This window comes from Etheostoma cragini, chromosome 8, assembly GCF_013103735.1.
Source record: "Etheostoma cragini isolate CJK2018 chromosome 8, CSU_Ecrag_1.0, whole genome shotgun sequence".
Classification (NCBI taxonomy): Eukaryota; Metazoa; Chordata; class Actinopteri; order Perciformes; family Percidae; genus Etheostoma; species Etheostoma cragini.
This window is the reverse complement of record NC_048414.1, coordinates 11,771,460-11,798,205: the sequence shown is the minus strand read 5'-3', so window position 1 is coordinate 11,798,205 and position 26,746 is coordinate 11,771,460. Positions and strand designations below refer to the sequence as shown.

The window sequence follows — 26,746 nt, the reverse complement described above, 5'->3', positions numbered from 1 at the left end:
CTAGTGCTTTTGTCTGCAAAAGTACAGTAGAGTATTGTATCTTTGGTCTGAGTTTAGAGCATTTTGTCACCAGAAGAAGTGTCTCCATCAAGACTGACTGTCAGTTTACGGCATGTGTAAAGGCACTTTTTGAGTTGATCAATATAACCTCAGGTTGCGATCTTGCAGAACAGTTTTCTGTTCAAAGCATTACCACCTCCACAAATACCCTCTGCTAATTCCCCCAAGGTCGAGATAAACAAATCTACTATCCCCTTCTCTGATTAGAGTAATGCAGACATTAAAAGCCCAGAAATTCAATTAAATTGGTGTTTTTTTCCACAGAGGAAAAAGGAAAAGGACAAAACACGAAGAGATTCTATTGCATTACTCAGGTGTACTAAGTAAAACAAAAAGATGTAGCTTGCAATCTAAACATTGACAAAAGGGCATCTGGATGATAAGGATCAAAGGAAATTTTAGAGGAAATGTAATCATTACCAGACACAAGGATGCATTCATTTAGGATCCAATCTTTGTTGTACAGAGAGTCATCCAAAATTTGTTGCAAAGCTGAAAAAAACACAACGGAAAAAAAGGTCAAGGCCGCTGAAGTTGTCTTTTTGAACGGAGCAGCCAAACATGCGGACCTATAGGAGTTAATCTTGTCCTGTAGCATGCACTTCATCAAGATCTTTCAATTGAATTTAGATGGATAAAAGACAGAAAATGCTGACTTACTAGTTCAAGTACCCGCATTCTCAAAGTGATGAATCCCCCATGAGAAATTAGATTTGCAGAGAAACTTGACACCATGTGAATTTCTCAGCCTCACACTTTAGACATTAGGTTGTATAATGATTCTGGGACTCACTACCATTGCAGGCTAAAGGCATACTGTAGTATGAATGACAAAATAGCCCTCAGCCAGAGAACAAAAAGAGGGTTAAGGTCCATGGATCAATAACACTGGTCCTTGCCTTGACTCTAAAATAAGATTTTGGATGGATTTTTTCTCTCTTCCTTTTGTTTATCTTCTGTCTGCCCTTAAACTACCCAACTTCAATTTAATCAAAATCGGCCAATGATTAAATCGATTGTTGCGCTTGTTTAAATATTTTAAACGTTGCGCCGTCACTCATACTAAACATCATGTTGACTGAGATTCAGGATTTATGCCCCATGCTGACAGGTGCCGGAACCTCCTGCTCCTCCCAGATGGCTCCATTCCTTTCTAAGCTGCCTATTTAATGGCAGTATCTTTCTCTCCTCCTCTCTCTTTTTTTGTCACACTCTTTCTCTCTCTCACACACACACACACACACACACACACACACACACACACACACACACACACATATACACGCACACACATGCACACACACAATACTCCCCAAGTTGCTGTTGTATACTTTTCACTTTACCTTGACTTTGAGAGGGAGAATAATTCATGGGCCTAGCGAGTTTCAGAGACAACACTGCTTTCAGAGCCAGCAGTTCATTTGAAATGAACTTCAAGATTTCCTTTTTTTCTCTTTAAAGGGTCTGCGTTATCCTGGAGAAATGATGGTTTAATAGAAAAAAACTTATTTTACAGTTAATCAAAGGCAAGAGATTTTTCCTGTTTCTGTGTTTTCAGATTGTAGCTATCTATCCATCCACTGCTACTGCTCAATTGAACATTGTGCTCTGCCTTGGTTTGTAAATTTTTTTTTGATATATTTGAATATTTCACAGTATCCAGTGCTAATTAATAGGATATTAAACACTCTATACCAATTCCAACCATTTTTGTATAAATGTCAATCCAGCGGGAGTGCTGGAAAAGTTAAACTGATACATTCCTTGTATTTCATTTTGCTTCTTGTTTGACATTTTAGATCCTATGCACAGTATTATGCTTGCACAGATGAGTAGATGTGTAAAATTCTTTATTTTTTACGTTTCCTGGTACAACATAACCTGTCAGTCTGCTGGCATTACATGTGGTCAGGCAGGTAGAAACTCCTCCAAAGATTTATGGCTTCATGATTTGCATAATGTGAGATCATTAAAAAAGCAATTAGCCTTGTGTGCGTTTCTGTGTTGTTGGGATTAATTTGGTAGGTGGATAGGCAAACTGATTGTCCGTCTTTAAACTAAATCATGGTTGTGTTTACAGCAAGTGACAGATCCATATGCTGTGAATTGTTAGACACATACAATCGTTAGTTTGAGTAATCAACTGTTTACTTACACTCCACTGAAGGAAATGGTTAAAGGCATACAAACAGAACAATAATTACTTTCGTTACATTGGCATTCATACACCTCTCCCTGTTGATCAGTAGTGTTTTAGTGCTCTTTGATTTTAATTTTAATTTTATTCCCTTATAATTTACTGCATATGCACTCTTCCCAGGATATTCATTGTTTAACTCTATTTCAATTTCAATTTCAGTTTACTTTTTGTTTGTTCTCATTGTAAATTTGTATTTCATTTTAGTTGTGTTTGAATGCATAAGTTGTAATTTGCCTAAATAGAAGATAGGGGTATTAACTGACTATTGGTACTAGATCACATTATTGATTATTGACAGCAAAGAACCAAACAATAATACAAAGGCATAAACAACAAATTCAGGATATGTTTCGTTTCTTTCAACCTTTACAGCATTTGGAGCAAAGAGTTGGTGAAACTGAGTCTATGCAATGATCTAAGGCCCTGAAAATGTATTTTCTCAATTAGTTTCTTACTACGAGCAACGTGAACAACACAAGAGATTTTCTACTAAACTTGGTACTACCTTCTTTTTACAGTGTCTGGCTATTACATGAACTTTGATTGATCAATGCAAGTGTTGAAGTTTATATGGAAACATCTAGATTTGAAACAAATTTTATTTAAATCTTTGCTCTATCCAAAACCTTACCAGGTTTGAGAGGTAGCAGCGCAAAGTTTACAGTTTGCTCTTTCACAGAGAACAGCGGCTGTGTTGTTAAGCTTGGATCCTGTCCTGCAGCACAACCATCTTCTATTCATTTTCTTTTTCCAAACATTAGTATTGTTGCCGCTGGTTTGTAGTTATGAGAGCAAACTACAGAAATCACCACAACACATAAACCACAAAATGGAAAAACTATGTTTTCAACATGCTGAGCATACAGTCAGCAATGAATGGAATTATGCTGTAGGAGTGGTTTAAGAAATGTCTGTAGATGTCAGAGTTAGTCAAACCCTAACCCTGTCATGAATTTAAACTGAACATTAAATTAAAGGAACATGTTTTAGGCCTAAAGAGGTTTTAAGCCTTTGGTATTAAAAAGACTTGAGGTAATTAATACAGAGGTACTCATTTTGGAAGACAATAACTAAACCTTGAAAACAGCTTTCTCTGTATTATTGTTTTAGGTAGCTTCCTAGATCACATTTTCTGTGTTTGTCTAGTTTTCAGGTTAGTATTTGTTCACAAAAATAGCACTGCAACCACTGGTGATATTATCCAGAGTAAAAGAGGAAATCCTTCACATTCAAAATCTTAAAGAAACACATTAATCAAGTTAATGTTTAAAAATGACAATTACACTTTACAAACCGTATCTAAACTTAACTTTATGGTTGTTTTTAGTGTTGGTTATTTATGCATAAATGTACCTTGTGTCAAAAACATGCTGAGATTAATGTTTTTCCGTGGTGTGACATTGAATGTACGGTGCAGTGTGCTACTCTGATGGACTTGGCCTGACAGCTGTAGGCTGCAGGTGTCTGTATATTATGAGAGTGTTCGGGGATGCCAAACGATTGTTGACATTAAAGAACGCCGGAGAGTCGAAACGTCATCTGAATGAAAGAGAAAATCATGTAGAGCCTAAGTGTGTCACACTTTTTTCCTACTTTCAAGTCTGCTTTCAGTGATCAACACCTCACTACAACCCTTGGTGTGTGTTACCCTTCCATTTAATTTGTTTGGTAATGCACCAAACAAAACCTTCCTTCCTTACCTGCTATTTTCAGTACAACAGCCTGGCACATACATAGATAATTAATGTCATGTTGATGTTCAAAAAATCTCTTTCAAGCTCACACCCCTTGATAGCAGGTCCTAGATTCACCTCTGACTGTCTCTGCCTGCTTTGTTGAGAAGAAAAACTTGTGTCACATGAAACTCTCTTTATACAGTATAATTTACAATATGTCAAAATCTGTTAAGGAATTACATTTTATTTGTCACGGCCACTGGACGGCTACAGAAGTGGCGCTATGTACATAGTGTAGAGGTGCACTGATTAGTGGCATGTGCATGAATTTAACAGCCCAAGATTTCTCCTTTAGTCACTAAATTATCAAGGCCACTTGTTCAAATCAAGTCAGTCATAATTCTTAAAATACCCGAATATCCCCTTACACAAGTTTTGCTCAGTTTCTGTATTATTAAGAAAATCAAGAAATCTTGTGAATGTAATTTCATTTTCATCCCCTCACTTTTCAAAGATTGGTGTAATCACCTTCACTTTTCTTTTAGTTGTTTGTTGATATATATATATATATATATATATATATATATATATATATATATATATATATACTGTATATATATATGTGTATGTGTATATGTGTATGAAGTACAGCTGCATCAACACCACAGCAAACAATCATGTAATGTTGCCCTGGTGATTCTTTGACTGATTCTGATGGGGGAGCCCCTATTGACATTATATGAACGTCCATCAGTCGCCACTCTGTGACCGCACCCCTTCACATCGACTGATGGTGCCCCACGGTATTCTACTTCATCCTAATTAGAATTAATAATTGAAAATAGGAAATCAATGTGTGCAAATTAAGTGGAGTAACAGTTGGTTTTATCAGTTTGACATTGTTTTTTGAGCGTCCACGTCGTTGCCTGTGACTGTTTGTGTTTTGTCTGTGATGCAGTACAGGCATGGCTTCATTTATACCCCAGTCACTGTGTATTGTACTGTAGATAAACGTCCACCTCTGCCCTGATTGCTTTTTTTGTTTTTGCCCTGTGGCAAAAGCGCAAAGGGTTTGTTTTCTGCAGGACGGGGTAAAGGGTAAATTATTAATTGAAAGGAGCAGTGGGCTGTGTAACAATTTGCTGATCCAGAAGCTTTCATGAGCCGTGTCAGGTTGTGTTGAACAAGGGACTGGTTTACTGCACTAAGGCAAAAGCATCTCTAACTGCCTGCTCGCATTGCCGCTCAACACAGCCTGTTTTTATTAGAAGGAAAGGGCTGCCCTTTTAGATTGCATCACTCTTAAGTGGCTGTTTTGAATATAACGTGGGATGTCTTGGTCAACCCCCGGCCCTGTTAACCCTGTTAGAGCTGGGCTGTTGAAGAGCCGGCTGGCACCTGCACAGCTTTTATTGATTCAAGTTCACATACTGAATAGAACTTGGACAAATGATCAGATCCTCCTTGGGATAAACAACCAGGCTGGACTTTTTAATCAGTAAGGTATAGTTTTAAAATAATTAAGTTATTCACTCCATTAGTTTGTGGTTCCAAAGAAGCAATAGTCAGATCTTGTTACTTGTTATCAAACTGCAAGGCGGTATCAGGAGGGAGCATATGGTGCATTATGGTGAACAGTCTGAGGAGCAAACTCTGTTAAGAGTCTCTGTGTGGTAGGTTAAGTCCTGTGTTGCTCTTCCCCCCAGGGGAATGTGAACACACAAGGGCTCGGCTAAGATGAATTAGGGCAGTACAAACGACACGCCCAACAGCAGAAGCTGCAGCACGCTGTTATTCCAATTCAGCAAAACTGCCCCCATGATTATTGGCAGTTTCTTCTGTATATTTAGAAATTCATTTGTCAAGCTCACAGGTATGTATCTAAACTGTTTTCTTGTTGCATCTGGGTTTCTGAGGACTAATAAATAATAAGTGTAAAAGGTGTCAGCAGAACTTAGAGGGGACACTGGGACCTGTCTTGTAACGTATTGGCAGCTTTTACAGCTGCAGGTTTAACAAAGCTGAGAGACATTTATCACTCGATGCAAATTTACCACTTTACACAACAATCATCACTTTTCCCTCAAGACCGTGGTACCAGTCCTGCCGTCTTTTCACTCTATTAGTCTGCGTCATGGAGTCAGGGAGCTGTGATGAATAGCTGAATGTTGAGTTGGGCTTTTATTGAACAACTCCTATTACAAATAGCTCATATTGACTGAAGAACAGAATATTACACATTCCTTTGTCAACTAAATTGTAGGCATAATTGTTTCATTGTTTCTTTAATAATTGTCATTTTAACATTTGAAAATCTGTAAAGAAATTCCGTTCTTTCATGCCATTTTGAAATGGTGACTTGCTCATATTTATTCTGGTCATTAAGGGTGATTTGAAAATTCAGGTCTGTCAAGGAATAATAAGAAAACGAACAAAGCTTAGTGGTACAAATTGTGAATCAGAGGTGCACTTTTCTCATGAGGCAGTGCAGGAAGCTCATCAAGACAATGAGTCACGCTGCTGTGCTTTGCCACAAGCTCTGCTGAAGAGGGAGCAAGGAGTGAAAAGGCTCTCAGGAGCCAGAGCATTTTGTCTTCTAATCTTTTGTATAAGTTGAGTTATTCCCCAAGTGTCAACACTGTGTGTAAATAATAGTTATGTGACAGTGAGTGACAGTGTGAAGGGAAGTTGGGCTGTGCGCCAAGTATTCCAATAATGTCGTTTTTCTAGTTAGAGTTGGCAAAGCAGCAACCGACAGTCTGCACCCACCACCTTGAGTGGCCAGCGTTTATACCATTCCTGTTATGATTCAAATTGAAGTTTGCTTTGCATCAAACTGAATGAATGTGGTTTAAAATTCTGGAGCCATTTGAATAGGGAGATATATTCTATGTTTAAAGAGCTTGACTCAGGCCCTCATTTTGAATTTAGCTTCAAGAGGCTTTCTGTGGCACCAACTCCGCCATGTAGAGAATAGTGGTAAACATTTAGCGGAAGAGGCCAAGTTGAGGAGAACTTCTGAATGAAATCAGCTGCAGAAAGCGGTTTGGTTTTAATCCTGTTGCAGCTAGCCCCTGATCATGTAAACTCTTGAATGCACTTCAAAGCTCAGCACCACTACGATGCCCAGACTTTGGACATCGCCGTCAGAAGTTTACTATCTGCCGGTAACCTTCAACGTGATCTGTTTTGTTCCAGCTAAGGGGATAATACCCAGCACCTTGGGATTGGATCTTTCCCTGTGTGTGAGGTTATCCAAATTCCAACTGTTATGCATTATGAGCTCTGAGAGTTTGGGTTTGCTTGTGTATGTGTCCTTTGGTTAGGCTCATTGACCCAGGCCAGGCCAGTTAATAGGCAGGAGTTTTGTCTTCTCTAGTTTCTGACTTGTGTGGGATGCACTGCCTACACAACACAACCCACATGAGGGTTCTTATCACCTCAAACAATTTAGCTGTACTCTGTAGAAGCTGACAACTTCATGTTACATGCTACGTTCTTCTGCTGTTTCTCTGTTTTTGCCCGCAGCTCATCATGAACTCTGACTCCTTAATCACAGTTTAATGCTGTTAGAGCTGGGAAGTGAGAGACTACTGGGTAAAGTTTGAGAACCTCTGTGTAGGAGAGAGACAGCGAGATAATGGGCTTTGCTCTCAATGTGCTGAGGCCTCTAACTGCAAGCTAAAGAAGGTTTAAAACCTCAAATGGTAACATTTGTTGAGCTCCTAAGCACCAGAAAGTCTGCAAATTAAGCGCTGGATAGATTTTGGTTTATTTATGTTTTTCTCTGCCGCTCTGGGAATTTTTTACTGACATCATATTTTGAGTTATACATGCAGTAATATAAAATGCACTCTTTATGAATGTGGTCAATGTTTGAAGTTGAAACCGGAAGGGATGATGCCGCCAGTTATTTAGGCACTGCCTGTTTTTTGCACTGTGTGAGGGAGCACTGTCGAGCTGAGGGGGCTCTGATGAGTGCTCATAGAGTGCTAAACCAAGTTTCATCTAATCTGCTCATCTATTACGCCAGCCGCCTGCACACATCTCAGATTTAATGTGCCAGGATCGTTTGCGTGGCAGCAGCTCAACCTTCAGGGATCTCATTCATGCCAGTCTGGAGGCCAGGAGCAGATTAGCTCAAATCAATGTGAGCCCTGTAACGTGGTCTCTTCTCTGTCCGAACACAGAAGTAATACTGCACTAGCCTAGAGTTTCAGGACCCCCTTCAGAGCAGACCTGTCCGTAACATGGATGGGCTGATCATCTTCCTGCTGAGTACCTGGAAAAACAAGCTTCAGTGCCGACCATGAAACAGGGATCATTAAGCTCCCACTCTTGCTGATCACAGCTCTGGCAAAGCATACAAAGAGGGAGAGTATAGTGTCTTTACATTTACAACTGAGTCTGCGATGATGTGAGAATCAATAGTGTAATATTCACCGACCTGGCTGCTGTGTAGGCCTAGACTTCAAGCTGGGCTTTTATGTGAGGCAATACAGCTACTGCTGCTGCTGAGGGACATAAAGCCATACCAATCACTTAAATCACCACTAGATCCTCAAAAGAACAATTACCATAGTGAGAGTGAAGACTGCCTACTACCCGAGTTTAGTGTTGATTGTTCTTCACATAGAAGCCGATTGTTCATTTAACCTTGAAGATTAGCTAGTTGCTTGCAGTTTATGGGACTTATTGAGTTTGTCTAAACAGAGGCATCCCCTCAGGAATGTTGTAATTGCTTGTTTTACATCATTCCCTTAGGTAGGCCACCACTTTGTAATGTCACTGAGCTATACACATTAACCCAAGTAAAGCGTCTCTGAGTTATGTAACTTAACCAATTTTCACGAGTGCTTTATTACAATAAAGCTAAGATAACAAATTTTGCCTGTCGTTGTTACAGAGGGATGACACAATTGGGGTCTGTGTATTTGCACCTTCGGCACAGAGAATGAACATTGTCTCATCCAGGTGTTATTCCATTAAATTGAAGCTTTCTGCATTATTACTCCACATGCAATACAATAAGTCAGTTTAAAGCACATTTAGAAAAGTTTTTTATCAGAACTACAGCAGTTTGGTAGGTTTACTTTCTGCAGAACCTTAAGATTTTGACAGCTGATTGCTGAAGTTGCACCTAAAAAGGTGTTAAAAGACACAAAAGTAACAAACTGTTATATGTAAAAATCTTGAATCTTTGCATCCTTTTTTGCTCTTCCCTTTCGTCACTGAGAGGTGTGAACAGCTTGCACATTTTCTTTTTTTTGCAGGTTGATGTTAGGGTGTTGTTTATGCCTTTCTCTATGATGGTTGTGGTTTGTCAACATCACATATACTCCGTCTGGTAAATGATATGCTACATCTACCAATGTTGGAGTGACAGAACAATATTTTGCACCTGGTAGGTTGAGGTAGAGAAGTACAGCAAACGAAGAAGTACAGAAATTTGAATTCAAACACATTAAGCCGTATAAGCATATACATTTTTAATATTAACACAAAATCAAATGACTCAATGTGTAATGTCAAAATCACTAAAAATTAACCCAACTCTACTGCACAAAGCTTGCCTCATTCAACATTGGTATGCCTGATTTTTAACTATAATGGTTGAGTCTGAGTTTAAAAAAATACTAGATGTATTGATTAATTATTCAACAGAAAACAAATCAGCAACTAACTTAATAATGAATTCATTGTTTAAATTAAAGATTCATGCAAAAAAGCTAAAAAACACACTGCTTCCAGCCTTTTAAATGTGACAATGTGTTGTGTTTCTGAGCCTCATATAAATAAACAGAATATATTCGGGGTCCAACTTTTGGTTGGACAAAATACATTACCTTTGGCTCTAGGGAATTGGGATGACATTTGATACACCAACTGATTGAGGAATCAAAATAATCCGCAGCTATAGCAAGAATGAAAATGATAATTTCAGCCCTGCTTTTATCAACTTTCAACATCAAGAGCTTTTTTTAAGCAAACAAACTTGGCTAAACCCGCTATGTGTTAATTACCTAGCACCAAATAACTGGCACAGTTGTGTAAGATTAGCTGGTGAATATAGGAAAGCATTTAAGTGAGCTGTCTTGTGAGAGGTCCAACTGGATAACAAGGGGACAGTTATTTTTCTCAAAGTGCCATCCATTAGTCTGTCAAGAAGAACATTTCAAAAGCTTAACTTTGCTCATATTTTTGAGCTATATCAAATAAAGGTGCAGTACGTATCATAGTTAAATAGTTGTAATAATAGTAATAGTTTTTGACTAAATTAATGAGGGAATATAGACTATATTTATTAGCACCAGGACACAACCAACACACTAGGACTCGAAATGCATGTAGAGCCGGTTGGCCAACAATGTTGCTAATACGTTCAAGTGCTCCTAACAACCCCGAATTACGATTATCTGGAGCGTAAATGCAACATTTGTAAATTCCAGCCATTGTAGCCTTGTGAATTGAACAAAGTTTAATTAAACTATACACCGTAAATATCTGCTAATTACATTCAATTTCAAAATGCTATTATTTTGTTAATGTAGATTTGATAAAATACACAATATTCAACATAAACAATTATTGTAGCTTTCTTAACCAAAGTAAAAAGCATTTATAAAACAGGCACACAAAAGAATAAAATCGTAAATACACATATAATGCTTAATGCTTAATAATCAAATGTTTAATGTAATTATCAATAAGATTTCGTACCAGATTTGTCTGTACATTAAGGCAATATTTCTTTCCCACGTTCTTTTATTTAGTTAGTAAGAAAACCTTATATAATCCTTACTATTACTAATATTTATATTGTTTGAATGGACCTGTCCAATACACCCATTTGTTTAGTGACCTAAAGAAAGACAAATTAATATCTTGATTGAGCAACCTGTCTGTAGAGCAGCTGTAATTTTTGTCCTATGCAGTGTATTTATCAGCCCGAAGCTTTCTTTGGTCACTTTTCTAGGGTACCAACAGGTATGGTTACAGCTTGAAAAATGTTTTTAAAGGTTCTTATTGACAGGCAATATGAATTGTGTTCTGCCGTGTTGTTGGTTTTACATTTGTCTTATAGAAGCTTCGCACATGCCAGAGGAGTGTTTGTAGGGAAATAGAAGCTCAGTTGTTACACACAAACTCATTTTGATTTCTGGCTCAGATCCTTTCTGTGTGGAGATTGCATGTTCTTCTGTATTTGTGTCTCTCTCGATGTGTGCAAGTGAGTGTCCGAAGCTCTGTGATGGATAGCAACCTGTTCCTCCGCTTTTTGCTCCGGGTATGGAATGCTTGGGTACCCGCCTTTAGCCTATGACACTGAGCAGACATGAAGACAGTTAATGAATTTAAAAGATATGGCTGGTGATATTCTCTCTTTTTTAAATTATAAAATAACCCCATGAAAAAACCAAGACCAATAATTTGTATTTTGGTAGCCCATTTATTCCCATGTAAATCGGGTCATGAATATATGCTTTCAGTTTTTTAAAATTCTAAATGATTTTACATGGCTTAAACAGCGGGGCACTGTAGCTTTCAGCAAATACTCAAACAGGAGAATTTAGTGTATTTGTTAGTCCGCTAGTGAGTATTTAGCTACAGCATGATGGTTTATGTGGGATTGACTCAAAATAAATTAAATTGACCATGTTCTTGGTAACGGTGAAATATGTTACCCAGTGCAACAGAGTGGCTCATTGATGTGTTTTTAATAGTTTTTTGACGACACTTGAGCTCCATAGCACAGAGGAATAAGCGCCAACAGGCTTTAGCTGCACAGACTATATAAATAGGATCATTTCATTGTTGTTTTTTTATATTTTTGTGGGATTTGTTGACCGTATAAAGAGTGAGAATTTCACGAGACATATCTTTTTGTGAGCTAAAAAAATCTACCTTAAAAACTTAAGTCAATAATAAAGGCATTAGCTGAATATGAATGTAAAGAATATTGTATGCATATTCTCTTGTTTTATCACGCTGCTCTGTATGATGCCACTTCTCTCTGTGCTTGCAGGCTGTGAGAGTGACTTCTGGGGACCTCATTGCAGTAATCGGTGCCAGTGCCAAAATGGGGCTAAGTGTAACCCAATCACAGGTGCCTGTGTCTGCACTGATGGGTACCAGGGATGGCGATGTGAGGAGCCCTGTGAGTACGGTTACTATGGCAAGGTTTGCCAACTACCTTGCCAGTGTATCAATGGTGCCACCTGCAACCATGAGACAGGAGAGTGCATCTGCGCACCGGGGTTCTCAGGGGCTTTGTGAGTACCTGCAACATATCCATTCCTTTGCAACTTTCCCTTTGGTGTGAAATATATGTTGGTATACTGTTGTTTGCCCCCAATTGTGTTGTGTCTGAGACATTTGGCACTTGACTTGTGTGGTGACAGCTGTGGAGAGCGCTGCCCCTCCGGTAGTCACGGGCCCCAGTGTGAACAGATCTGCCCCTGTCAGAATGGAGGAACGTGCCATCACATCACTGGAGATTGTTCCTGCCCCATCGGGTGGACGGTAGGTCACATGAGCAAAAGGGATGGGGAAGAAAGGCCTGAGAGAAGGAAAGGGTTCACTACAGTTGGTGTTCTAGGAAAAAACGTTTACATCTCTAATGCAGTCTTTACAGCGGAGGCTGACATGTTGAGAACATGGAGCTAAGGATCAATTTGCTGTATCAATTATAAATGAGAATGTGGGATCCTGTACTCCCTACAAGAGAAAAAGAATCAGAGGACCTGGTGGGGGAGGAGGGGCGAGGGTGCACATGCTTTCTTAACCCCTCGTTCACAAAGAATTGTCAAGTGAACATGGCCACCCACAGTCAACAATATAAAGTGTTATTAAGTGTATGAGTGTTTTAAGGCAACGTTCCTGGTTGGATTCATGCTTTGCTGCATGACACCTTGCTTGCACTCTCCCATGTCTACTGTCAAACTATTAAATAAAGACAATAATGCTAAAACATAATGGATTATGCTGTTACAAAGCACTTTTTTAGCAGTCCTTTAAATCAGGATCCCCCATATACAATCACTTATGGTATAAATAATTTTATATTGACGTATTTATGAGTTATATGTCTGTGAATTCAATTGAGAAACTGATTTGCATGTGAAATAAACCGATATGAAAGTTTTTTGCAAATCTAGGGAATTAAATACCTTGCAAATTGTCACATGTATCAATTATTTGTGTTTTTTTATCCAATTTCGTAAAGCCTTCCTGTTTATTGATTTGAATCAACCAGGGATTTTAAAGTGACAGATACCATGATATAAACAGTATGATACAATCTCTGAGGGTCTTCCTACTTCTATTTCACTTGTGAAGATAAACTATACATTAATTTGAACTTTCTATAGATAATGTGAAGACAATAGTGTCAAAGCAGGAACTGTGTTGTTTTAAGAAGTGTTGTCAGTTTAGGTTATTTTTTATATGTAAAAAAATTCTTATATACATATAAACTAGGTACTGTATTAAGCGATGTATCTCATATGGTTCTTTGCTGTTTTTTCTTCAAAGGGTTTAGTTTGTGCCCAGCCGTGCCCTCCTGGCAAGTACGGCATCAACTGCAGCAAAGACTGTTCCTGTCGTAATGGCGGACTGTGCGACCACATCACGGGGCAGTGCCAGTGTGCAGCTGGCTTTAGTGGAAGCAGGTTTGCAACTGACACCTCTTGACATGAATGGCAGCACTATATTGGCTTAATTAGTGTGAAGAAGAGTCAGAGACGAAAAGTAAAGTCTCTAAAAATAGAGTCGTGAAAGGAAGTGACACTGAGGTGATCACAAAGGATAGCACTAACATTGACTATTTAGTGTGACAGGTAGTCTCAAGTTTAAATACTCCTATTTTGTTTTTAACTGTCTATTCATGTGTTTTATCGGTTTTTGATGCTTATGATTTTTAACTGTTTGTACTTGTGTTTTATCTGTTTAACTGATTTTATGTAAAGCACTTTGAATTGCCCTGTTGCTGAAATGTGCTATACAAATCAAGCTGCCTTGCCTTGCCTTGGAGACAGACTGCTGAACTATTATACACAAAAGCCCTTTTGTAAAGTACTCTGGGCAAACTTTTACACCCCTACTTTAAAAATAGGTCAGACAATTGCAATAATAATTTATTGACATTAGTATTAAATACAAAGTGATAGTTTCATGCAGACAGTTGCACATTAAACAGTCAGTCATTGAGCTATTCTCTTTGTTGACGTCCAAATTAGACACAAACCTGGCTGTTCTTTCAAAAAAGAAAGGAACTACTAGAATAATCCCACAGTCAGGAGAAATAAGCATTTATAAATGCCTATTAGTCCATTTGAAGGTGGATTGGAAGCTTTTAAAATGGGTGTTTATGTTTAATTAATCTTATACCTCACTGTGGCCAGCAAGGTTTCATGTCTTCAGCCTTCATCACACTCCCAGCCTGTCCATTGATCTTGGTATGGGATACATGCTGTTTGGATTCCGCCCATTAATTATAAGTAATGGGCTTATATTAAGGTCTCATTGAAATCCACAGATCTTTTTAGTTCCCAATGCCTGCCAGAGCAGCCCAGAGCAGACTAGGTTTATTAGTTCAACTAAAGAAATTGTCTCTTGGATAGAAACACTTCCTCAACACAACCTTTCCTTTCCTTAATTATTTAGCAAAATTGCCCTCATTCATTTTGTCAGTGGCAGGTGAATGAACCTGCCAGGAATAATCTGAGATTGTGTTAGCCCCCGCCCACTCCTGTCTAGTTTAATAATACCATTGTGCCCTGATAAACTAAAGCAGGGGTAATTTAAACATGAAACATAAATGGCCCATTTTGTAATTTAATTGAGCTATTTGTAATAGCTTTGTTAGACTCTTGAGATTGATACTCCACCAAGATTGTACAGTTAGGTCAGTATATTTAAGTGAAGATCAAATCCATTTTCTGATGTACTTCAGTTCTTCATGTGAAGCAACTCTTCAGCAGTTCTAATTTCTGTGGTTGATGACAGTTACTAAGTCTTGTCCAGCTCCTGCAGAGAAGTCCTGACTGCCAACAGCTGGGAGCTACTTTTAGGCCTCCCCTGTCATGTACTCATTAAACTGTGTCCGTTTTGGTCTTGGATTTATAAAAGGTCATTATTATTTATTTATTTTAATTTTATTTAGTCATTATTTAAACTTTTAAATATAAAAGACTATTAATAATTAGAGCTGGGCAATATATTGAAATTGTATCAATATCTTTATATGAGACTAGATTTCGTCTTAGATTTTGGATATTGTAGTATTGTAATGTGGCACAAGTTTTGTCTTTTCCTGGTGTTAAAGGCTGCATTGTGGCAAATTGATGTAATTTTCTGAATTTACCAGACTGTTGTAACTGTTCTATTATTTGCCTTTACCCACTTAGTCATTTTATCCACAATACTGATGATTATTTATCAGAAATCTCATTGTGTAAATATTTTGTGAAAGCACCAATAGTCAACACTACAATATCGTTTTGGATAATATTGTGATGTTTAATTTTCTCCATATTGCCCAGCCCTATTAATCATATCATTTTTTAACAATATTTCTATTTTCAAATGCTTACACAAACTTATATTGTACAAAACCATTGTCATAAAAGTGTGTTTATTGCTGACAGTTAGTTATTACTATTCATCCTATGTTGTCGAAGTGTAAACAATAACAGCTTTTAAAACACTTACTAAGAGGATTTTTGCTGGCACAATTAACCCAAAATGGATATTTAGTATCTACCATTCAGTTTTAATATGCAGACTGTAGATTGTGCAGCAGTAACAGCATTGGTGGTAGAATGAAAAGGGCAGTAACATCTTATAAGCACTAGTTTATTGATTAATTGCTAAGGTTATAAAATATATAAAAAATGCCTGTGACAGGTGTCCAAAGTGATTTCAGACTAAAATATTATTTGTTTTGTTAGACCAAAAATTTTAAACCCAATGATTCAATTTAATTGATGGATATTTAAAGCAAAACTTCACATAAACAATACATGTATTATCACTGTTGCTGTTGATTAACGTTTTAGTCAATCCACTAAGGTTTTCAATGTATCATGTGTTACTTAGGTGATTTAACCTTTTTAACGTTTGAATTTCATGTTACCAATCTTTACACTAATTTGTATCTACTTTTTAGACACTAATTTAAAAGACTGTTATCTTCCTCCAGGTGTCAGGATGACTGTCCTGTTGGTACCTTTGGCCCGCAGTGTAACCAGAGGTGTGAGTGTCAGAATGGAGCCAAATGTCACCATATCAATGGAGCCTGTCTGTGTGAAACAGGATTTAAAGGCCCTAATTGCCAAGAGAGATTCTGTCCCCCAGGCCTCTACGGCCTCATCTGTGACAAGTACTGCCCCTGTAATACCAGCAACACCGTGAGGTAAGTGAGACATCGGTGCAAGGGTGCACACAGATTGCCTCTGACCAAGCCCTGAAGCAAAGCCACCTGTATCTCCTGTAACTCAATTTTGCTTCGTCTAAGCTTTAAGCCGGTACTCATTCTAAAGTCTGGACACCTCTCAGCCATGTCATCCAGTTAGCTTTTAATCTTGACCTTTGCTTCATTCATAATTTCTCAGCAGCATTCATAGTTAATGCAATGTTAATGCTCTGACTCTTGCTGGAGTTGCGCACCGACCATAAAAGTCATTACAGAAAGAAGGAGAAAAAGAACACGTCATTTATCTGAGACAAGCACGTAGACACATAGATGGATGAATTGCTATTGCGCAGACTTCACACTTTGACCCTGCTCACGAAGGAAGTGTTGATACTCTGGGCTAAAACTTTTCCTCAGTCTTCTTGTTGTTGTCCCATCTTTCTTTCTCATTATGTTGTAGCTGCCACCCACTTTCTGGTGAATGCGCCTGCTCTGCAGGATGGACAGGGCTTTACTGTAATGAGACCTGCCCTCCTGGATACTACGGAGAGGGATGCACGTTGCTTTGTAGCTGCACCAACAGAGCTGACTGCCATCCTGTCACAGGCACTTGTATATGTGCCCCTGGGTTCATGGTGAGTGGCAGATTTGCTATGTAATTGTGCTTAGGTCAGTGGCCGCTATCATGGTCATGTTTTATTGTTATTTAAGATGTTATATGTTTTATTGTTATTTATATCATTTTAATTTGACCTTTACTTGGTCTCATTCAATCTAAATCTCTTCTTAGGGAGAGCCAACATGCCAAAATGCTAACCTCAATTATTTTACACAAACCGACACAGACCCAACCTTCATAGAAGGAAGAAGAGTTAGGATGAACAAAGAATAGAAAAATAGGAATGCTTTAAATGTATTAATTACACATTGATAACAGAAAAGGAGGAACAGTAAACACACAAACACACATTTTTTTTAATGACTTTGTGTATGAAATGATTTAACATTTTGCCACTTTCTTCTCTCTTAATTTAATGACTGGTGTTATGCTCACTTTATAGACTGATTTATGTTGTTGCTTACATACATTGTTCATAAAACTGTCCTATGTAATTGTCATGGTAACATTGCTTCTTGTAATATTTGTTATACTAATGAAAATCTGTTTCATTAAACAATAATGATAAAAGGAAGTCTGTGTAGGGATATCAGTATTGTGCCTATATATAATGTAGCTTTTTATTTGTGAAGATTGTTGCTTTGATTTATATTTCATGTTATTTGTGGCCATAGTAAAATGTTTGCATCATTGTGGTTGTAATGTTCTGGAAGTGGTCCAGGTTTTGCTTTAGAACCTTTTTGTACACAGTCAGGCAGAAGCAAGGTGAGACAATTCCTTATTGCCTTATTATGGATGTGCTCTATTGCACCACAAGAAATTCCTTGCTAAATGATTCATTCTCTGGTCCAGCCCTTTGCAGACATTAATAATCAGTCGTGTGTATTTTACAAATACAGTTGATACATCTTAGCTTGTTGCATCAGAGAGACAATAAAGAGTAAGAAGATCTAGTAAGGTAAGACCAATTGGACGAAAATGGAATCTTTGACCTATATAAGTTTTCATTTTAGCAGTTTTTGTGCAGCCACAATGTCCCTTTTGCAACTGTCAAATTAGGTGGCCAACTTCAATCAGTTTTCCCAATGTATTTCTTGTCTTGCAATCTGAAGTTACAGAGACCAAGAGGGTACATTTCTGCCAACATTACATTTCAGTGGAAATTGCCTGTGTCTTACAGCGGGCCACTGTGGTGAATTGAGCTACCGAGCGGGGCCGCAGACTGTGTCTTAATTTGCTCCACCTGTTCTCTTTGGTGGTTGCTGGGAAGGGCTGCCAGATCCATTAAACAGACCCAGAGGGCAGGAGCTGGATAGAAAAGGAGGCAGTCAGATGGGAACAGACACAGCTCATAGAGAGGATTGGTGTGTTTGGTGTGTGTGTTGTAGGGAGAGGGAGAGGGCAAGTACATATGGTAGTTTTTTGATAACAAAAAGCTGTTGCTTTGCAAACTACACTGAGGCTTTGTTAGAAAGTTAGAGCTGGGATTGTTGCCTTTACCCGCAAGTGTGTAACTGTCATATGCATGGCACATGCGTCAATGTCACGCAGTGGGGCTTTTAAAATGTTATTGATAATAGTGTTCCAATTGTGGTTGTTGGTGAAGTCACTTCCTCAGGGGACAGCCAATAGCACTAAGCCTCCATGCTGTATCGTTGTTCTGGTCCTGGGGGTGGGGGTGGGGGGTGGGGACCAGGCAAAGTGTTGGAGCAGACTGAGCTCCTGCATGCTTGATTTAGCTCTAGTAATTGGACATGCTCTTTTTGACTGGGACAAAGTGATTACATGTTACCTATTCAGACATTGTCCCTTGCAATCTGCAGAATGGACTCTAAGTAACATTTCTTCCAAAGAGTATGTCTACAGTTTCTACAGATTCTGTGTATACCATTGTATCTGAAATATGAATGCATTAGTAATGTATTCCAGTCTGCCTTTTGTGGGTGGTGAAAACAAATCATTTTCCTATCTCTCAGTGCTTTCTAGGCTCATCAAAAGGTTCAGAAGTTCATTTTTGGTCTTGCTGCATGAATTTTAAACTGCAGTCACTCATCCAGCAGTTAGATGGACTGTTAAGGAGTGAGACTGATTGGTAATTAGTGGTTCCATTTGCATCTAGTCTCAATGGATACCAGGCTGATCAATGTTGTGTCAGCGAGAGGCTTTCTGGAAAAAGTGCTCTCCAATTACATTAAGATACTAATAGGTATGAATTTAGTGCCTTGGCCAAGGACGACCTGGCTGCCTCTTAGCAGCTTAGGTCTGGTTGCAGCCTCCATTGGCTGTGTAGTTATGTAAGGTCCTGCCGCTCTCATGCGATGGACTGACAGCCCGTGTATTAATAATGATTCTCCATATACAGACTTCTATCCTTCGCAGCTCAGAAGGAATATGAATCAGTCAACTAATGAGAGAGCTGCCTTTCTCCTCTTAAGAGCAGACCAACCATTGGTCTCTGTGCCATGAGGGTGAAACCAAGTGGAATCGGACGCAGCCAAGGAAGCAACAAAATCCATGTGGTCATTTGTGGCTGCATGACGTTTTATCCCTGAGTCCAGTCACCAGTAAATTGCCTGTGCTCTGAAGACAGGCTGCACCCCTCCCACCCGTCCAGCCCCCACTAGCTGGTCGAACTTCTCTCCACACTTAACGACTGTAACTGAACTGCTATTGTTAGCAGTCTTGAAGCTGTCATTTTCAGCAGAACAAAGGTTATTGCAACAGATTGATAAAAATTTCATTCAGAGACTGACGCTTTTATGTGGTGCACGCGGAGGAGAGATGTTTTAAGATGTGTGTTCTGCCCCTGGCGTCCACTGGCACATCTCATCCTGCCTTCTGTTTAAACTGAGTTCAAAATGATAATGAGAGCAGTGAGCAGCCAGTAGTCCCCCAGTGCTCTGGTTAGTGAAGCAAGAGCCACTCAGGACTCCTCTGGGCCACTAATTGGAACTCTAAATCATTGTGTCACCTGTCACTCAAGGCAGGGTGTGGAAATCCATGGACTGGCTGTGATCTCCAGCTTAGGGAAGGACGAGACTAGTGTAGGTAGGCTGTGCTCAGCCTTCAAAGCAGGCTGTAGAGGACAGGGAAGAAGTGCTGCATGTCCTTTACCAAATAGTTCACTCTAATGCAATTGTAAGGGACTCAAAGGCTGCGCCAGAATGGCTGCTGATCTCCCTTTGGTGTGCTTCTTAATAGTAAATTGAGAGTCGGCTGCAGTCTCTGGGATCCTGCTGTTCCCCTGTCCAACCAATTCACTGTTAAGTTTGTTTTTGCTTCTCCCCAGTTTGGTTTCATCATATTATCATTCTTAGTACTGCTAACTCCCACTGTTGGCCTGAGGCAGGTGTAGACAACCATGCGCTTCCTCTGATACACATGGTGTCACCAGCTGCTTTGGCACAGGGAAGTTGCAATATTCTTCTCTGATCCCACCCCGTGCAGGCACCTCTGTCACTATCCGATGTGAGTCGAGTGCAGATGTGAGTTGCGCATGCTCAGATTTAAACTGTTTACGGCGCAGCAACAAAACGGCTGTGTCTGTGCCTGCCCTGTGTTGACAGAGATTTTTGGGGATTTGTTGGCATCTGTTGCTCAAGAATTATATGCGTTATGAATTTTAATTTTTTTTAACTAAATTGAGCTCGAGATTTATGCAATGACTCTGATAGGTACATGTATCAACCGTACCCACGGAAATTGACGGCTAGGCATAACGTTTCACACTAAAATTTGTGAAATCGATAAACTAATGTACTTTTTTCATTACAAACAATAGCAGTAGATGGGAATAATTTCAAAAACGTTTTAGCTATCTATGATTGTTTGATTGCTAACGTAAGCTCAAAACACCAATTAAACTGACAGCCTTTGTTGTGTTTGATTGCTAACTTGTAGCCAGCAGTGAATTAACTCTTAAGTAGGTCAATTTTTACTATATTGACATTACAGAAGTCTCCCGTTAGCATATTGTAGGCTACTTGTCACAAAGTGACGCATGCATGACTCACATCTGCACTCGACTCACATCTGGTAGTGACAGCCTCAACCAACCGGTAGGAGTCGCTAATCAGTGTACATGGACGTTATCCTATAACACTGCCAGTTGTGTTCTTTGAGATGGAGTGACCACATGGTGGATGGAACTCTGGTCTTGAGCACTGCATCACTTTGCCCTAAAATTTGAAAGTCCTACCACGTGTGTCTACAAAATCCCTGCAGCAGTGTACAGCATTATAGATGCATATTCTAACAGTCATTTTACCGAGCAATAATCATATCTTTAGTTAATTTAGAACAAAAGATGTTGTATTGATGAACCAAAGCTAGTTGGATTTTAAGGTCAGATTTGGTAGTACACATTTTGTAGCTTGGTTGAAGATGGGAAAAGTCTGGATTCTCTGGCTTTGGAGGCTTGGGAGAGATGGAGAGAGAAGTGAAGAGACGGGGTGGAGCATGGTTGCAAAAAGTAAAGCGTTGCTGGGAGTAGGTGCTGTAAGAATATATGGAGTGCATAATTGAAAGGTGAGAGGCGATAGCTTTGGATGGTCCTTCCTCTTGAACTTCAGTTAAAATCATAAATCAATACAGTGTTCCGGTTGCTTTGCTTCTCATTCTGTATATCGATACGGTGTTACTGGTGTAAATAAACAGTTTCTATCTATTCAGACTATTTTATTTCTATGTAATCTTTTGTCTGCCAAAATCAGCCCTTTTTGCTATGATGATTCTTTGCCTCATGACATGCCTTATTTCTTTCTTGTTTTTTATTTCAGGGTGAGGACTGTGCTACAGTGTGTCCTCCTGGTCTGTATGGACCAAGCTGCACCTCCACCTGCTCCTGCCATAATCATGCATCCTGCTCTCCAGTCGACGGCTCCTGCCTCTGCAGGGAAGGTACATAATACAGTACATGGATGAACAGCACTTGGACATGTGTAACTGTACTTGTGGTCTGAGTCCTCTTGCATTTTGTGCTTGAGAACTTAAGACTAAAAACATTAACCTTTTTTTTTTTTAATACATACTGTATTTGACACAACACAGTGAGGATCCCACATAAACAAACTAACTAACAAGAAAATGCCGTCCCTAGAGCCATGCATGGCTACAACTACATTTTTGCATAACAGAAAACATTTTTTCTTTAACATTCCTTGAATGGTATCCCTTAAATCCTCAGATTTATCTTGAGGGTTTGAAACCTGGGTTCGGGACCACTATACTATACTATTATTTTGTGGGAAATTATAACTGTAATACAATCTCGCTGTAGCCACAATACTTGGTTTATATCAAAATAAACAGTTGGATGTGTCTCTCTTACCCCAGGCTGGCATGGTGTGGACTGCTCCATCCTTTGTTCCAGCGGTCTGTGGGGTCTGGACTGTAATCAGACATGCTTATGTTCCAATGGCGCTGCATGTGACCCTATAGATGGCACCTGTACATGTTCCCCTGGGTGGAGGGGAGAGCACTGCACCGAGTCCTGCCCTGTAAGTCTGTCTTTTAACTGAGAGGCGCTGCAAAAAATCCTGCGGGTCTTAAACCTTTTGGAGCAACATGCGTACAACTTCTCATTCTGCCAGTGTGTGGAGTTTTAAAGACATAACAGCAAGTGTTTGTTGTTGTCAGGATGGCACCTATGGGTTGGAGTGTTGTGAGCGCTGTGACTGTAGCCATGCTGATGGCTGTGATCCAGTGAGTGGCTACTGCCGCTGCTACCCTGGCTGGACAGGTCAGTATTGCTTTTAGAAAAGGCTGACATAAGGGACAGAAAACCTCTGAGATCAAAACTGTATTTTTTTTATCCTCATCATTAAATCAAATATATCCGATTCTAGTCAGACTATTTATTTACCAAAAAAAGAAAATATTTTTTTTGTTTTACACTATGTTTACAGAATGTCTCAGCAGTGTTTTGTTAATTCAATTTAATTTGTTTTGCCACTGAGCCGGCGGGGTATATGACTGGGAAATGTTGAGAATTGAGTGCTAAATTAATTCTCTCGGCTAACACACTGGATGCTGGTATGCAATCATGCTTATATTGAATCCAGTTATACACGTCTAAAATGACTCACCAGAGACAGAATCACATCATTGGCTCAGAATGCTCTCAGGAGTTTTAAGCACGGCCTGTGATATTTTTATTTTTGGTTCTGTTAATTATTTAAAGTTCCAGGTTGTAAAATCTGACTGAACCAACTGCCATATTTAATCATCGGATAATATAGAGAGGATTCACTCTCTCTTATTTGTCATAAGCTCTCCATTTGAACTGTGATTCCGTTTATACATGACTTCTTAGTTTTAGGTGAACACATGTCTCCTTTTTGTTTCTTGTCATTTCAAACATTCACTCACAGGGAAAGAGGTGGAGGGTAGGAAAGTGGGAAAGTCACAGCAAGGGTTCATTATACTCAAAACTGAAGCGTCACATCTGAATGTCAAATGCAGGGGGCTAGCTGAGTACCTGGTCTCTGAGCTTGGGTGGAGAGGTGCAGTCAGGGAGGGAATAGATTCAGCAGAAAAGGTCAAGCCCACTCCATTCAGCCTCCTGAGCTTAGGGCATTTATTCTGGGAAACAATGTGGGTTTTATTATCTGCAAGAATGGAGCCGGTAAAACGGGCCTCTCATGCTCTGAATCCTGCACAGGTTGGGACCATCTGTCAGCCTTAATTGAGTCACCGGGGTGCAGGGCTAGGGGCAGCGTGGAGCCCATCGGGCCGGACAAACACACATACATACACACTCGAATCATAGAGGCTTGAAAATGGGCTCTCTGAATGTAGGAGCTACTAGAGAGAGGAGGATGTGAGTTTCGTCACAGGATTGAGTCGGGGATGGAATAAAATGGCTATTTAAAGAAACACTGGAGCTATTTTCTTTTCTGTAAACACTGTTATATGACGGAGAATGCTAACTCCAGAGACGGTATGGCATCTTACTTTGCTGTTTGTGTTATTGTGGCATTTGCATAAACTATCAAGAAACTTGACTCTAGGATTGTGCACGTGTAAGTTGTCTGTGACCCACACTGTTGCTCTGCTGTCGTAAGCCTGCCATCAGCCTACAAAGATATAAAAAGAGTGCTGTGTCCAGACACTTGATGCAGGGGCTTCATGCTTGTCCACATTAAGTAGGACTTCATCTTTCATGAGATTCCATGTCATAGAGCAGGTAATGTGAGTTTGTGTTTACACGCACTGAGAGAGAGAGACTCAGAAAGGGAGAGAGAGGTTTGCTATTCCCTGCTCACTCTGTACAAATTGGATAGTGGGACCTCTGGCACTTCTCAGCGAAAAAAGACTCCTTTGAAGACACTTCAGTTCTGGCTTCTCTCCCTCTTTCTTCTTTTTCCTCACTAGGCATCCAAAGCCTCTGTTTGTCACCATTAGACTGAAGTGTGATGCTCTGTCCGCATTCATTTTCTGACAGTAAAGGCAGTGAGTTCTTTTTCTGCCTGGCCCAGCAGAACCTCAAACACACTTGCACATGCCCTGCCCCTCTTTTGATGTCCATGGCTAGGCCTCCGACTAAATCACTGCTACCAGGCCCCCTACTCATCAGCACTAACATTTCCTCTCCTTTGCTCCTCTCTTACAGCCGTAAGGTGCCCTGGTTACTGTATAACATTAGTCCCAAGAGTTTAGCCCAGGTTTAATTCAAAGGTACTGCACTAATGCTGCTTTAATGGCCACACCATTCTCAGATATTCAAAGAAAATTTCAAATGAGGCTTCGAACTGGGGGCTGCTTGAAAGGTTGCAGTTTTTGTGTGTGTGTGAGTACAGTATGTGACTCTTAGTGTGCTCATGAGCCTGAGTGTTTGCAGCGATACATTTTATCTTATGAGCCTATCTGTATGTACAATACGTTTCTTTTTTTACCCATGGGTAAAAATGCATCTATGTGTAAGAGTAAAAGTACTGTACGGATGCAATGTTTTGTGTTTGTTGGTTGGAGCTGCTTCAAACACACAGTGACACTTCCAGACTGCGCTCTTGTAGCCTTAGTACTTTCCTTTGGCTCTGTACACTACCCCGGCTCTGCTGAAAGAGAATGGGAGACAAGCTGGGCCTCTCTCGAGACCCAACCTTGTAATCAACACGGTGCACTAGCAGGGAGCCCCAGTCAGATCAAAAATAAAATACAGTTTGAAAGGAGAAACAGAGTCTCAAAGGATTGGCTGAACTAAAAAAAAAAAAAACTCTCCAAACGGCAGCTTCTTCATTCAGGACTGAAATCGATTGAGGATCCATGCTGGGTGAATAGCCCTCCACACATACACTGTGATCAGGCATTGTGATGCTGTCCTTTGATGGTGTGTTTTTACAGATGGCAGGCTATTTAGAATATTTCAGCATACCAGTCTTTGCGTTCTTAGTGTGCATTCGCTGAATATTTGTGTAATGTTCCTGCAGGAATCCACTGTGATAATGTGTGCCCACAAGGCTTCTGGGGACCCAACTGTTCAGTCAGCTGTTCCTGTCAGAACGGAGGATCCTGCTCTCCAGAGGACGGTACATGTGTATGTGCACCTGGCTACAGAGGGACGTCCTGCAAAAGAAGTGAGCCTTTTCTTTTTCCAAGCCTTCATCCAAACCTTTAAGCCCTGAGCGTTGTAACAAACTCCATCACAGTAATGACCTTGCTTTGATCTTTGCAGAATTGTTGAAGGATGAGCTTGCTGAGGAGAATCACTTAGTTGTCGGTCATAACTGCTTGAGTGTAAACCCTTCATCACTGCTATCACTTAATCACAGTGTCTTTACCCCGACAGCAACACACACACACACATGCTCCTCATCATCCCCCTGCCCTGTCCTCAACAACCAACTCACAGTGGGAGACTCACAGTCCTCGCCCAAGGCTCATCAGAGGGCGTGCTCACTGGGAGTGCTAGCTCTGGTTTCTGAATGGGGTCTGTCTGGGGCCGCTCTCAAGTGATGAGCTCACTGATTGGGAGTGTAATTCACAGTCACAAACCTGTAAACATCAATTTAACTGGAATGGAATGTAAGACAGAGATACAAGATGTGTGTGTGTGTGTGTGTGTGTGTGTGTGTGTGTGTGTGTGTGTGTGTGTGTGTGAGTGTGTATTATTACTCCAAATTAAATGTTTACACAGATAATCAATCAACTACAGTTTTGCTGTTTTTTTTGTTGTTGAAACTTTAATTGAAGGATTACATACTTCTCCGGAGGCAGATAATGGTGTGCTTTAAATATGATCAAAAACCATGGTTAACATTGCATGGTTGTCAAAAGACAACCAAGGCTGTTTTTGTCAGTTCCTAAAATGTTTCTTATTTTGGAAATACCTGATTGACTTCTAGGAATTGTGATTATTGGAATAGGAATCCAACCAAATCACCTGCATAAAAGGAGCATAACATGGATTTTTAAGGTCCTCGCTATACTGAAATGAAAATATGTTTTTGTATAAATTGTCGCTTATCACGGTTGCACTGTTAATGCTCTTTGTATACAATGTAAGTATAATTACCTTTTGAATATATCTTAATGGTCCACAATCTTACAATAAAATCAGTATGTTTAACACACAGTTGTGTGTTTCCTGACATAGATCACCAAAATTACTGCTATATGTCTTGCAGCAGATAAAATGGGAGTAATTATAATAAAGACTGACTTATCTGCTTCCAATCTCCCTTTGCTGTCTCTCCTCGTCTTTTCTGCTTTAATTCCTCCCGCCTTGATTTTTCTGTACTCCCTTGATCTCTGTTGTCACGCCCTGTTTCATTACAACA

At 39.7% G+C, this 26,746-nt stretch overlaps 1 protein-coding gene across 5 annotated transcripts in view; it reads left to right on the top strand.

Moving 5' to 3' along the window:
* megf11 (multiple EGF-like-domains 11) overlaps positions 1-26,746 on the top strand; it is a 68,680-nt gene that overhangs the window by 31,676 nt on the left and 10,258 nt on the right. For all 5 annotated transcript variants that reach the window (XM_034879393.1, XM_034879392.1, XM_034879391.1 and 2 more), the window contains exons 7-15: positions 11,960-12,206; positions 12,336-12,456; positions 13,468-13,604; positions 16,136-16,348; positions 16,809-16,983; positions 21,746-21,866; positions 22,302-22,465; positions 22,605-22,707; positions 25,397-25,543. In XM_034879393.1, coding sequence (XP_034735284.1) covers positions 11,960-12,206; positions 12,336-12,456; positions 13,468-13,604; positions 16,136-16,348; positions 16,809-16,983; positions 21,746-21,866; positions 22,302-22,465; positions 22,605-22,707; positions 25,397-25,543 — 1,428 coding nt within the window. The remainder of the gene's footprint in view (positions 1-11,959; positions 12,207-12,335; positions 12,457-13,467; positions 13,605-16,135; positions 16,349-16,808; positions 16,984-21,745; positions 21,867-22,301; positions 22,466-22,604; positions 22,708-25,396; positions 25,544-26,746) is intronic.